We start from the raw sequence: 15,417 nt of genomic DNA, 5'->3' as shown, positions 1-15,417 counted from the left end.
AATAAAATTAAGTAAATTTCTTAAAGATTCCAAGTAAAGATAGCACCCTTCTTAATGTGTTCTTCTCAAGTAAGGCTTATCATCTTCTCAAGTGAAATAGACTCTCGCTTATACTTATTACATTAGCATTTTCAATCTGTTAAGAAAAAAATCTTATTTATTCTTAAATACCATAACATATAACTTCATTTTATAGGGTTGGGTTCCAACTCTAGCCCAGAAAAGAGTAGGGGTGTCTGCTTCCATATACTGAAAAATTATGGTCAATGAATATTCATTAATAAGAGGATGACTTTCCTTTCCACAGAAAGGACATGAGACCCAAAACAGGTGAATTTAACATGTGAATTTTAATTCCAGCTAACTGAGATTACTCTAAAGAAAACTCAGTGACTATACCTTAAAAGACAGAAATACATCATCTTTTTGAGGGTGGTGACATAGGTCTACCCTTGTGACCAAGGAAAATGAGAATTCCTGAAGGATTGACAGCCTCTCCTGAAGTTTTCAGACCTTGGAAAAACACTAACATGCTTAAGTTTGACATTTGGGTAGGTATGAAGGTTGAGGGGCAAGCATTTGTGCTGTACCTTTCTGCTAGCAGAGAATAACCTTGCCTAATATCCAAACTGGTTAACTACTAAAAGCCAAAAAGAGAGGTAGCAAAATGGACAAGCCATTCCCACTTCCTGTAAGTGGTTAGTTGCCTGCTTTGTTAATCCCTCACATGCATCACTGCTAATGCCACTGTCCAGGGTGGTATGCAAACTGAGCAGGACTTATTCCCCCCTTGCACTCAACATTTCAGCTGAAGAACTGCAAATCCCCAGGAAACTATCACTTTGAATTCAGTATGGATCAAGGGTGATATCTAAATCCTCTTTAAAGCACAATGCTAGGAGTTTGAGGCTTTACTCTGTGCCAGTTGCATTTTCTAAAAGGGTGACTCCCCATCAAAGGGGGAAATAAATAAAAGCAGGGGTGAAAAGAAGCCCTTCCCCCAGTTGTTGTCATCCATCTAAAACAGGCAATACTTATGAAATACCTCTGACTCTTATTGGGGTCATAATAGACTTTCGCCAATCCATTTCCAGTTCCAACCATGATCTGGTTCAGCTTTGGATGCCACAGACAGCGCACAACACTCTGAAAAGGAAAGGCATGGAAGTCAATAAATAGGCCAAATAAAAATGGGGAAAAACCAAATATCACTCTGATGATAACCTGTAACTATTAGGACATCTTCTAAATCATACAGCTGTATGCTTGAGGCTAGATTCCATTCCATCACTTAAGATGTTCCCTTCCTGACTTACCCCTGTTTTCCTGACAGCCCTGAAACCACAAAGTTAGGCTGCCCAGCTCCATTACCATGTGAGGCTGGCATCAGGGACCGCTGACTCCACATGACTCAGTTAGGCTTACCATCACAGATTCAGATCTCAGTCTTTCACGCTTTTACACATACAATATGTCCCTCTGGACTGCAGATTGAGACCAGGAGGTTATTGTTTTTAGCTCACAAAGATTCAAATCTCATAAAGCTTTATTCAGAAGGAATACATATTGGTAGGCATTTAATAATCTTTCTGTATCTATGAGATAAAACGGCAGGACAATGGCAGAACCAAAACAGATATAGAATACAAAACTTGGTATTAACGTAAATGAACAGCTGCTTTATAAAAAAAGTTTACAGAAGTTATGATCCTCTGAATTCATTTCTCATGAAGAAAATAAGTGGTGTTCTAGGGTCACAAGACCCTCTGAATGAGAACTGCAACCTGTTTTTAATTTTTGTCTGCGGTGAGAGGGCAGAGGTGTGAGGGATAGCATGAACAGAATTAGAGGGGAAAAAGGTGAAGTTAACACTGGCAAGCAGAAACACCATGTACTAGTTTCTGCAGCATTACTCTGGTACAGCAAGAAATGAGTAGAAGCATTAATTCAACATTTATTAATAACTGCTTACTCACCAAGCTATGCAAAAGGACTGAGTGGTAAAGGGTACAAATTAGATATTGCCATTTTATGGTTCCAATGGTAAAATGAAAATCATACAACTTTTGTGTCCTATCCACCTTGGGCTAATTTCCTTTGATTCCTTGTCTCTAACCATCCCACAATTTCATTAAGACAGATTATCTGGGCATCTCTAGATCCCTTTTGATAGCAATTCTCTCATCACACTGGCAAAAAATATGCATATAATTAAATGGCTACAAATCCTCTGAGATTCCAGAAGAGGCAAGGAGGAAGCTAAAAAGAGCCTGTGCAACTATTAACTCCTATCTGACAACACTCCAGGACAGTGGTTCTTATTCTGCACCAATGAAGAGAACTGAGTTGTTCTATGGAAAATATCAAACAAAAATGTTTGTGCTTTCTCCATTAGTGGGGGAGAATGTTTTCAACATTTCCGGAGGTTTTTTCCCTACAGTTTTCTTTGAATCTATGGTGCCTACTGCCCAATGTCTGCCAGCAAGTGCTTAAAGATGCTAAGATAAACAATAGTGACTTAGTAGCAAAACTTGAAAATAATAAATTATATTTCATTTGACAGTTTGGTTTTTCCTTCCTTTTCCTTTTTTGTTTTTGGTTGTTGCTGCTTTGGACATATGTTTATAGAACCAACTTTGATAGGTATGTGTATAAAAGTCAAATTTTTCTAATAAAACTGCTCCTGCTGGAAAGATGGAATTTGGTATACCAATGGTTCATAATCTGCAAAGTGCAAACTGACTTCCAGGTGCTCTGCCACTTTGACTAATTTGAGAACCATGCCTGGACCACTGGAAATTTCCTGATGGTCACAGCCAGGTATACGGAAACATGAGGAGAGTCACAAACATAACTTCCTAACGTCATGCTTGCATAACCCTATCTAGAATAAGTTCATCTGAGCCAAGACTCATCTCTTTAATACTCTGCTTAAATGTCAGCACTACTCAGACCACCCTATTTAAAACTGCGCCACACAACTTCCCTTACTCTTTTTTTCTTCATACTGTGCATCACCTTTTAACATAACATTTGCTTATTAATTTGCTTGTTGTTTGCCTCCCCCACTAGAATATATGCTCTATGGTCACTGATCTTGGTCAGTTTTGTTTAGTAATTTATTCAAAGTGCCTAGGGTAGTGTCCAGTGCTTAGCAAATGTGTGCTGAAGGAATGAATTAAAAGCTACAGTTCACCCTAAATCCATGCCTAAATAGGATGCTTTGCTAGGTATACTGGGAGATAATTTTCAAATTCAAATCAGTATGCTCCCTGAGGAACAATTTGATTTCTCCATTTCATTATTATATTCAGATACTCTATAAATGCAGCCAGGTTAGTTCATCCTATTGTGGTCCTAGAGAGAGGATGTACACGAATAACAGAAGACAATGAAAGGGGCTTTCAAATGACTTTAGAAATCTGTCACATACAAATGGCCTCAGAACATTCTTAAAGAAATAGTATTATTTCCTTGGTTCTCCAAGGAAGGTCTGGCGAAGCATCTAAGATTACTGGTTCTCAAATATGTTTTCAAGTGAGCAGGGTGCAGATTTGGAAAAGATCCACAATGTAGGCCTGATAAATTCCAAGACACCCAGCCAAATAGGCAGTTTCCAGGGGCAGCAGGTTACTGTTACTCTCTCCCTCTTTGCTGAGGGTGTAAATGTTAGAGAGAGGCAACTGCTCAGGCCAACAGACCAATATCTGATTGCTTTCCAGGGAGTCCAAGGACACTGCACCTCTATTCCTGTTCACATCCTTCATCCTCCAGAGCTCTAAGACACACATGACTGGTAAGCATAAGCTCTTCCAAAGAAACATATTGACCCTCTTTCCATTCCAAAGCAGGGAGAGGCAAATAAGACCCCTTGAACTAAACAGACATTCCAGAGATCTGTCCACTGTGGCAATGAGTCACCAAAGCAGCCAATGAGGGGCCTGTGAGCAGTCTAACTTAGGCAAAGGATACTTAAGGCTCAATTACCCTAAGACTGGTTATTAATCAAATATTGCAGGGATTCCAAAACACAGAAGGAAGAAACAGAATTCAAAGTCAAAGGTGGGTGGGCCTTTCTTGTTTATTAATATTTATTGTGTGTGTTTAGCTAACCTTTGTAAACTTTGCAGCTAATGCGGCTCCACACTTTGTCCTGTCAAGGAAATGCATCTTATAGCAGAGAGCTGGCCATCTGCCAAACCAAACAAACCCTGAGACAGTGGTAGGACCGAGGAGCAAGCAGAGCTGCCACGCTGCTAACTTGTCAAACATACATACTGGGCTTTGCTCAACAACAATGGACACGTGCCTGCGAGAAGCCTAGGGAGCCATTAGAAGACAGATGAGGTATAAATACTTAGAGTGCAATCACTCAATCAACCAACCACCCCAAACTCCTTCATCCTGTTTCTCAAGAGGTGCTTCTTTGGCAACACATTCAGACCTACAGATTTATTAAGCAATGCAGCAAAGGGAGGGTAGGAAGTACACGTGAGTCAAAGGATCAGAAATGAACATCAAGACATGAGATCTATAAGATCAAAGACAAGACCCTTATACAGTATCATGAGATTCAAATGGTAGAAGGCCACTGCAATGCAAAGAAGCAGATTCTGAAATTAGCTACATATTTTAATATGCTGATTTATTTAATTAAATTGATAAAGCATTTATTGTGGCAATAATCTACTTTATCTTACCAAAATATGCAGCTTCCTTTAGCTGCCAAAACTGAACTCCTTTTTAATACAAAATTAGTTTTATTATTTAAACCAAATCCTGCTCTCACTTTAGTCTTAGAACTTGGTGGTACAGAATAACCACAAATGACCCAAAACGTACTTAGCTCCAATAGCCACTAGGACATGATAACCAGGGTTGGAGGCTGTAAGAAAGATGGTCAGAAGGAGTTATAAGGCCTAAGTGTGCTCAACACAGAGATCTCTCCTCCTTGAAGAGACCAAAAGAAAGGATGGGGACTTGGGGACAAAGGAGCACAGTGTACAATCAGCAGTGGCAAGATTCCAAAACAGGAATTTTTAATTATCCCTTAGCAAAAGTGAAATGGCCACAAAAATTCCAAATAATTTATTTCTGTGGTTTTTGGTTTACTTTAAGTGAAATCATGGAAGCAAATAAGGAGAGGAGGATGAGGAAACCAAAGAAAGAAATGGACTTATATTTTAGGAACATAGTAGGAAGGAAAATATTAGATTTCCAAAACTTTATTTTATTTAATGTAATTGAACCCTCACAACAATACTACAAAATTAATAATCTCATTTTAGTTAGATGAAGAAACTGAAGCTGCAGGAGGCAACTTTTCCAACAGGGGAGCTGGGTTGGATGGGAAGGCTTCTCCCATTCCATTTTTCATTCCCTTAAAATACTTAACCAAGCAAAGTCCTTTATGAAAGATGGGGAGGAAGGAAGTTTGGGGATTTTTTAATCATTTCCAAACTCACCTAACTTAGAAATTTTTACAAATTTACATTAAAATGTACTTGGGGGCTGGAGATGAGGCTCAGTGGTAGAGTGCCTGCTTAGCATTTATAAGGCTATGGGTCTGTTCCCCAGAACTGGGGGGCAGGGAGTAGATAGTATCACTAAAACCATAAAAGCAAAAGCACAGCAGTTCACAATGTTACTATAAAAGAAGTCAGTGCCTGTGCAATATCTTAGATGTCTGTATTGTACATATCTAAACACGACCCTCATTCTACTATACATGCTAAAAGAAGTCCAACATCCTTCATAATTTTATGCCTTAAACATGATTATGTTGAAACACCATTTCCTGATCCTTCCCAGCTGCTGACCCACACTGTAAACCAAACTCCATCTGGTTTTTTCATGTTTGGTTTCTGTCATAGAGTACAAGAATAGTTAAGCTAACACAGTGATTCCTTGAGAGAACAAGCATTTTTAGACTTTTCAAACAAAGACACTGACACCTGTCTGTGAAGTAGACTGTTACACAATTTTTGTAGACTTGTCTAGAAGAAGTTCTTTATAACAGAAGCCTTAGAGTTATGGACTTCCTTAGGACTATCCAATATATTTGAATGGCCACATGTGCCAATCCCCAAGGCTGAGAATGCAGATCGAGATCTGAGGCCCAAATAAAAAGGCAGCAGATTAAACCAGGAAGGTACTGGAGAAAGAACTTTCTTCAGATGTCCACAAGTCTGAGACTTACTTTATGGAGAAAGAAAAATTATTTTCTACACTAAATTATTGAGCCAGGGAAATTTTCCAGGGTATTTGTCCTGTCCTTATTCCCTCCACTCCTTCTCAAAGCCTGGCTTTTTCCAAACTTCAGATGGCTTTGCAGCCTGAGTGGACCAGGGAGTTTGGCCTCTTTCCTCACAGAAAATCTGATGAGTAAAACTCCACCTCCAATAAATAAGACTCACAACACCCACCTGATCTCCATGGAGACATCCCTGAATGCAAGAGAGTAAAGGCAGACATTTTTGTAAAGGAACACATACCTTTTTCCCTTCCACAATCCTTCAACTCCAAGAAAGTCCTACCACCATGTATCAGACTTGTAGCAACTGTCATCTTGCTGAAAATCTATCATATCAGTCCCAAATAATTCTCTCTCTGCTAAGTCAGCTGAAAGCCCAATAGTGACAAGAAAAAATGCCACAGATTTTAATGTAGAGGTTAGTACAGAAAAACCAAGAAAGGATGTTGCTCAGCACCTGCCATAAATATTTGATATGGATGTACACATTATCCTTGTAAAATTGGCATCTAATTATCAAATTAATTCCCAAAAAAACCATGGAAAATGCATTTATTAAAATCTATTTACTCACAGTTTATGCTCTAAAATTAAGGTAACTACAAAATCAGCAAAAATCTGGAACCTGGTAGTTGTCCTTGGCAGCAAATAAATCACATCTGTATCTGATAAACTTGACTAAAGAATTTCATCACAAGAAAAAGTTCTCAGAGAAAATGGAAGGTCTCTTGGGTAAGAAAATTAAACACAATTTTCTTCATCTAATTCAAAACACTAAATGTTAAATTTGCTTCAATTCTGTTACTGGAGAATTTATGAAGGCAAAGAAAGCACAAATAATGACTGAAGAAAGTCTGGTAATTACTCTTATTAATGACAGTCTGGGAACAGGAAACAAACAGGAGGCTGAAGCTGGAGTCCACAGGGTGCGCGATACGGGTGGGTGGTCTTTTTCAAGTCTCATACCCTACAGACCCCATACTGGGAACCCACTTAGAAGCAGCAGAGCTTCACACTGGCAGGCACAGAAGGGTTACAGGACAAGGAGCCTTCACACATGAGTAGAGCCTGGGGCACTGGAACCTCAAGTTAATTAACTTCCAGCAAAGATCAGTCACATCTGTGTATATCACACATTACCTGTCGCAGGGACCAGGTTGTGAAAAAGCTTGGAAGGACTACCTAAGCCCATTTCTCCCAATCCAATCTACACAGTTTCAGGCCTCTTTACCTTTCTCCGTTTATTAACAGTCAGAGATAGGAACAAATAATAACCTCACTCCTCTATTTATATGAACCAAGCACAAATATATAAAGCTTATTAAATTCCTAGATGCTACATAAGAACTATGTGAGTGATCAGATTTTGAAAATCAAGTATGTAGAACCAAAAACACAGGAAAAGCTGAACCTTCCTGTATAGATAACATACAAAACATTATTTATATATTTTTGTAGTACAGATCAAAATGTTTTATATATCATATTCTTTTATTTAGTCTTTTGGGGGTCTTGCAACTCCTCCTAGACTATGATCTATCATTCCAGGAAGGACAATCACCATCCTGGGATAGGTGCTAATTATAGCCCTCGTTCTTCCCCCACTATATTTAATTATGCAAGTTTGGCCAGAGTTCTGATAGAACAGCTGGAAAACTTATTATCAAAGATCATTTATCAGGTTCAGGTTGGGAGAGGAAAATCTGTCAGAAAATCCTACAAGACACAAAGTTCTTTCCTTGCCCATCAGTGAACAAAACATATGATGCTGGGATTAGACAACAGAGCGCTAGTCATTATTGTATTATATGTTTACAGATTATGTAAAGAAAGTGTGTCTTTCCGAGATCTTTAAATTTCTACACCACATGTTTTTATCTCTCTCTGATATTTTATAGGGAGTTAAGTATATTTGTCCCTCAGGGCTATATTATCTAGTAGTTGATTCTTCATCAAGCTTTGCCATTCATGGTCAATGTGTCTATATTAGAAAAAGTAGGTAAGTTTAAATACCTGTCAAATAAAACATCAACTCTTATGCAGAGAAGTAGAAAAAGGTTTCTGTTTAATGAAAAGAGACACACTGACTATTTAAATGGTCCAAAAAAAAACCTAGAAATCGAAGCAAAAAACACTTACATGGAAATACTGACACCAGTAAGTAGCTTGTTACTGATATAGGCTGTTATGGTGCTAAATGCCACTAGGAAATTTGTAAACTATGAAACTGGACAAGCCCTCCTTCTGGTCCTCATTCTTTTGCTCATGAAGACAAAGGCTGCACATGACTGGTCCTTCACTTCACACTGTAACTTCCCAAATGTCAAAGAGATGAATACAAGAAAAGATACCTTGTTATATAAGATTAAAATCTGGAATCCTATAGCAAACATTTCAGAGAAGAGAATGTTGAATAGAGAATCTAAGTAATTGCAACTACAAATTAAGCTACTGGTTAAAAGACAAACTTACAAAGTTGTTTATTTTAAAGAGAGAAAGGAAATAAGAAAATAAATGAAGTGATAAATCATTATGTGTCTCCTAAGGAAGGATATGATTAGACTTTTTTAAAAAGTGCCAAATACCAACAAATAATTTTTACTTGAAAGCACTAATATGTTTTACCAAATATATTCATTAAGAGTATAACAACCAAAACAAATTATATTTATTAGAGTTTACATTACCAATATTTTAGGCAAGGTTCGCACATTTGGGTTTCCTTCACTGAACTCAAAACACAGCTATTTTTAGTAAGTGTGAAAAATGATCATCAATCTCAAATTTTAAAGAAGCAAACAAAATTAAATGTGCCCATCTTTCATGAAATCTAAAAGTAAATATATTTATTCTTTGAAATTTCAAGTTAATTTTTTAAAACTATAGAAAAAGAAATAAAAATAAGAGAAAGTAAGAGGGAATAGGTCAACTAGCATAATTCCCAATAAGAACATACAAGAATAAAATGGTAAAGCAAAATTAATAAAAACATTTTCACCAAATACCAACTACATGCCCTGTATTATGCCAAGCATTAGGACTATGATGCCTTTTTTTTTTTTTTTTTGGTGAGGGCAGGCAGAGGTACCAGGGACTAAACTCAGGGACACTCAACCACTGAGCCACATCCCCAGCCCTATTTTGTATTTTATTTAGAGACAGAGTCTCACTGAGACGCTTAGGGCCTCGCTAAACTGCAGAGGCTGGTTTTGAACATGCAATCCTCTTGTCTCAGTCTCCCAAGCCACTGGGATTATAGGCACATAGGATGCCTATAATCCTATATGATGTCTACACACACACACCACTTTCAGCCTGAGATCCTTATTCTAATTTGTTCACAGGAGAATTTAGAAATGTCTTGAAGGACAGTATCAAAAATAACAGGAGTCCTGAGAAAATATGATCCACAAAGGAATGTTAACAGAAAAAAAAAAAGAAAAATTGAGTTTGGTTCACTTGACAAGAGAAGACTGAACAGCAACTTTATAATCTTCAAGGAAACAGAGGATATTGACCAGCTGTTCTCCAAATCCATGAGGACTAGAGTCAAGGATGTGGGCTCTGAACATGAGAATGTGAGGCTAAAGTAGAGGGGGGAGGGAAATGAACTCTTTAGGGAGGTCGTAAAATCTCCTGTTAAAAGTAAGTCTGATTCTTAAATAGGAGAGTTAAGTCAGTTCTCAGGTAGGCAAAGAGATAGACCTAGAAAATACTGAGAGCAAAGTATGCCTGACAGCAGGCAGCAGTTAATTAAGCAAAAGTCAGTAACTTTGCCTGTGGCACAGTTGGTCAAGGAAAAAATTGCCAGAGTAAGAGAGGTGACTCACCCCAGGATCAATGACATTATTTTATTTCCTACCATGTGAATATCCCTCCAAAGGTGCAGCTAACTCACAGGCTTCCTCCTGGGCACATGTGCTGGAATCTGTATTACTGCATTTTGTGTTTTTCATTACCACTGTAATGTTTTTAGTGTAAAAAAAGAAAAAAAAAGCTTCTGTCTGGTTCTGGGTAACAGAGAAAACAACCCACTCAATCTCTCTCTCTGAATGAGGTTATAAATCCTTGACAAGAGGCAAGGTACTAATGTTAAGAACTCTGAAAAGTAAAAGCAGTAGGTAGACCTGGGAAAAAGTCAATCAATTATCACTAAAGCAGAAGTGAGTTTATCATTTCCCTAACTCTTGTCCTCCATTAAAAAAATTTAAAAATTTAAAAATAATAGCATCTATGATGTATAAAATAGCAAAATTTTAAATAAAGATAGGATCAGTCCAACTGAATTTTCCTTTTTCCTCAGACTCCAAAATAGGTTGGTACAGCATTGTTAATGATCCCATTTTTATTTAAAATGTTAGTATTTTAGTAATCATGAATGTCTCACATTAACAGACTCCATTATTTTAACAATAATAACAACATCTATGATGAACAAAATACCAAAATTTTAAAGATAGTTTTATGGCACTTGCTTCACCCTAGGCTTGTCTCTGGCTTAACTTATATCTTACTCTAGTATAGAAAAATTAGCTTAAAATGGGTTATAGATCTACATGTAAATCTATGTGACCTGAGGTTACTCAAGTAGTTCTGTGACCTGACACTAAAAGTACAATCTACAAAAGAAAAAATTGATAAATTTGATTTCACCAAAATTAAAAACTTTTACTTTGCAACACACACTATTAAGAAAATAAAAAAAAAAAACTTTGAAATAAGTGATCAAGTGAGAGTGCCAATGCCACCCTCAAGGCTAAGGTCCTGAAGTGTTCACTACCTGCCCTCTAGACTCAAACTGGGCTTCCAACTATTAATCTTTGTTTTACTTTCTTTCATAGAACTCCCCCACCCACCCCATTGGGTACCTCCTGCTAGCACAGGCCTATAATCCCAGCCTACTCAGGAAGTTAAGGCAAGAGGATCACAAGTTCAGGTCAGCCCAGGCAATTTAGGGAGATCTTGTCTTAAAATAAGAAGATACAAAAAAGGCTGGGGACGTGGCTCAGGGGTAGAATACTTGCTAAGCATGTGTGCGTCCTTGGATTCAATTCCCAAACACAAACACACACACAAAGCCTGCTTCTAGCACCATTCAGCAAATATCATTCTTTACTACCAAATCCCAATTCAGACAGTGTTATTTTTATTTGTTTGTTTATAATACTGGACATTGAACCCAGAGGTGCTCTACTAAGATGCATTCCCAGCCATTTTTTTTTTTTTTTTTTTTTTGGGGTGGTACTGGGGATAGAACTCAGGACCTTGTGCTTGCGAGGCAAGCACTCTACCAGCTGAGTTATCTCCCCAGCCCCTCAGGCTGGTCTTGAACTTGCAACCTCAGCCTCCCTAGTCCCTGGGGCTAAAGGAGTACATTACTGCACCTGGCTTTTGTTTGACCTTTTTTTCAATTGTTTTGGGTATGTACTGTACCTAGGATTGGAATTCTGAATCATATGATAATTCTATATTTAACTTGTTGAGTAACTGCCAAACTATATTTACTGTGGTTACCCTCTTTTGCATTCTCATAAGAACTGTACCATGTTCTTGCCAACCCTTATTTTACTTCTTTCTGCCTTTTCTTTTTTCTTTTTAAAAATAAATAGACAGCTCAGGGGGGCAAGAGAAGAATAGAGAAACTTTGGATGGTGTAGAAGAAAATGGGACAGGAGTGGGTGGAGGAAGGAAAGATAGTGGACTGAGACAGACATTATTACTCTATGTACATGTATGATTACATGAATGGTGTGAATCTACATTGTGTACAACCATAGAAATGAAAAGTTGTACCCCTTTTGTGTACAATGACTCAAAATGCAGTCTGTAAAATAAAAACTAAATAAATAAATAGACATCCTCATGGGCGTGAAAAAAAAAAAAAAAAAAAAAGAAAAGAAAAACAAGCAACTGACCAAGAGAAACTATTTGCAAATCGTGTATCCAACAAAGAACCAGATTATCTGGAATATAAAAAGAAATCTCAAATTTTAGCAATAAGAAAACAAACAAACCAATTTTTAAAAGGACAAAAAACTTGAGTAGTAATTTCACCAAAAGGATATAAGAATGGAAAATGTACACATGAAAGTACTCAATATCATTAGCCATTAAGGAAACACTAACTATATCCAAGGTGAGATACTAGTCCACATGTATTAGAATAAACAAAATAAAAAAACACAATAAAAAGTATTTGGGAAGGATGCAGAATAACTGGAAAGTGCATATTTTACTGGTGGGAATACAAAATGGCATGGCTACTCTGAAAAACTGTTTGGCAGTTTCTTATAAAACTAAACATACACTTACCATATACCCAGCAATTCTACTCTTATTTCCTACCTAACACTTGAGCTGAGTTCCAGTTGTTTAAATCATGCTTACCTCAGGAAAACTCAAGAAAGGGTTTGGTGTCTTCATGGTGGCCTACTATTCCAAATTATGAAAGCAGCAAAAATACAAGGTTGTTTCACTAACATCTCTTTTTTTCAGTAACTAAAACAAACAAACAAAAACCCAAAACAACAATAACAAAAAAAAAACTCCTACGGGAAGTTGCACTGACTGACCATTATGCCTTTTGATAGCAAAACATTGCCCTACTGGTCATGCTGGAAGCTAGCACCTGACCTGGAAAAGACGGCTAGAGAAGGAAACACCTAAGTGCTGTGCTGGTAGATGTACCCTAAAATTCTACCTTCATACACCTAGGTTTCCTGTCAAACGCCCACACATCTTAGAAGACCAGGAAACAACCAGTGTTCTCATACCTTGCCTATTCTCAATAAGCAAATGCTCTATATTCCCAAGTTGAGTATATTGTCCTATCACTAGCTGTAGGCAAACAGACACATTTTTTGAAGTACAAACATGCCAATAAGGTTCTTTCTAGGACCTGCATTGTTTAATACTCCTAAAAAGAGTGAATTACAGTAAAATTTCAATAAGCTGATATCCCTTTTTTCAAAATAATACATAATTCAAAGCAACTGCTGCTTGATTGTTCCATAATAAAAATCAGATAATGGAAAGCTAGTTAATTAAAAACCCATTTTTTCCATCTCCTGTGTTTTGCTTTAAGAAGATTTTTCTATATCTTATAAGGCAGAAAAATGCCAAATACAGTCTTTCAAGTTTATTTTCAGTTAGCATTTCTACTGCTGATAGTTCAAGTTCTCTCTGTGTACTATTCATTGTATGATTCTGACTAAGCAAAGACATTGCTTGAATTCTACATTTATTGAAAATGTGCAATTCTGCCTCAACTGGGACTTTATATCAGTAAAACAGATGATTAGTGAATTCCCAGTACAAAGCAGAAGAACAGATGAGTTCCTCAGCCCCTTCAGGGTCAAGCTTTCACAGGATAGCTTCAGTAATTTGTTTGAAGTGAATTCCCAGATCAGATATATCTATACTCAAATATAAGAACAAAGATGTGTTCCAAAGCCAATTCTCAGGACTTCTGGAATACCCATTAATTTGAATTACTTTTCTGCTCTCCTACACAGGTACAATTGAAAGAGCATGACTATGGTCTGAATGGTCAGGATGTTTCTTTATATTTATAAATTAAGATAAATAGTTAGCTTTATGGTCAAATAATTTCATAGCCTTGTATATATCCATGTATCTTCCTCCTCAATCTCTTTGGATTTAAAATATCAATCTCTCTCTCTCTCTCTCTCTCTCTCTCTCTCTGTACCAGGGATTGAACTCAGGGACACTCAACCACTGAGTCACATCCCCAGTCCTATTTTGTATTTTATCTAGAGACGGAGTCTCACTGAGCTGCTTAGGGCCTAACTAAATTGCAGAGGCTGGCTTTGAACTTGAGATCCTCCTGCCTTAGCCTCCCAAACTGCTGGGATTACAGGCATGCACCATGGTATATGGCTCAATCTTCTCTACTATAAGAATAAAAACTTTTTATATGAAATAAGAGTGGTAAGACTATGTTGTACATAATTATATGTTCAATATATTTAGGTGCAACACTTTCATTTTATGCTACATGTCATTTTATGCACATATGGCAATTTTCTTGAACATCAAAATTGATTAAATGTCATGTTTGGAATATGGTGGGTAGTAGAATTAGATATTCTATTTACTTTCTTTATAATTTTTTCTACCTTTGTCAACTTTTTTAGATGTATTAATTTTAATAAAAATACAAGTAATATACAAAAAGTTAATCTGATATAGTTCTCACTGAACTATATATATATATATATATATGAAGAACTAAATCTTACAAGATGAAGAAAAGTAATGTGATGTCAAGTCCTCTTTAAAACTTCACATAATTAAGGAAGGAAACAGTATTTTCATGGAAAATATTTGATTTTTAAAAGAAATCTTTTTGTTTTTAAATACAATATGGACTTTACTTTTTCCTCAGTAAATATAGTACACTATATCTATAATCAGACAAATGGGTACTACTTAAGGACTTTGCATTTCTTTTGGTTAAGTACATGAACTTTGACTTAACATAATTTTAACAATAATTATGTATATTTCTACCAATTCTCATGAAAATAAGGGGCAGTGATAAAACTTATAGTAACTTCAATGGGTAAATAAATAAATCTCAAATCTCAGTGTAGAAAAGTTTAAGATTCTCCCTAACTTATAACAGAAGGCCAAAGTTAATATTAACAACAAATAGAAAAGTCACTTTTTTTTCCAATTTTCCTACCCTTGATGAAGATGAAGAAAACTGATACAGTTCCAGGAAGACAGGTTCAGAAAATACATGTTCTCCAACTAGAGTTAGCTCCATAAAGACAACTACTGCCTTCAAACTCACCGAAGGTACCTAATACTTAGACATGCCTGCTGGCTCTCAAATCACTGCCAAAGAGAATGAAATGAAGAGGCCACCACCTTGAAACAACACCAGATCAAACAACTTTATTAATCAGGCTTAGGTTTAAAAAAAAGTGTAAGTGGCAATAGACTTCTACAACTAAATAAAGCATGTCCCCTTGGTTTATATTTTTAGAGAAAATGCTATTAGTCATTTTACAACAAATTACAGTTTGAATAAAAATTACTAAGTCAATAAAACTTTAAGTTATTGCTGAGCATTTCCCTAAATAAGTGAGTTTTAGAAAAGATTAAAATTTATTATGATTTATTCTAAATATAATTTT

At 36.6% G+C, this 15,417-nt stretch overlaps 1 protein-coding gene across 1 annotated transcript in view; it reads right to left on the bottom strand.

The window, feature by feature from the left end:
• The window catches only part of Wdr70 (WD repeat domain 70), a 329,962-nt gene that overhangs the window by 26,002 nt on the left and 288,543 nt on the right, over nucleotides 1-15,417 (bottom strand). The window contains exon 14 of the mRNA XM_047556126.1: nucleotides 1,046-1,146. Within this exon, the coding sequence (XP_047412082.1) occupies nucleotides 1,046-1,146 (101 nt within the window). The remainder of the gene's footprint in view (nucleotides 1-1,045; nucleotides 1,147-15,417) is intronic.

Source organism: Sciurus carolinensis, chromosome 6 (assembly GCF_902686445.1).
Source record: "Sciurus carolinensis chromosome 6, mSciCar1.2, whole genome shotgun sequence".
Lineage (NCBI taxonomy): Eukaryota > Metazoa > Chordata > Mammalia > Rodentia > Sciuridae > Sciurus > Sciurus carolinensis.
This window is presented reverse-complemented; position numbering and strand designations above follow the sequence as displayed.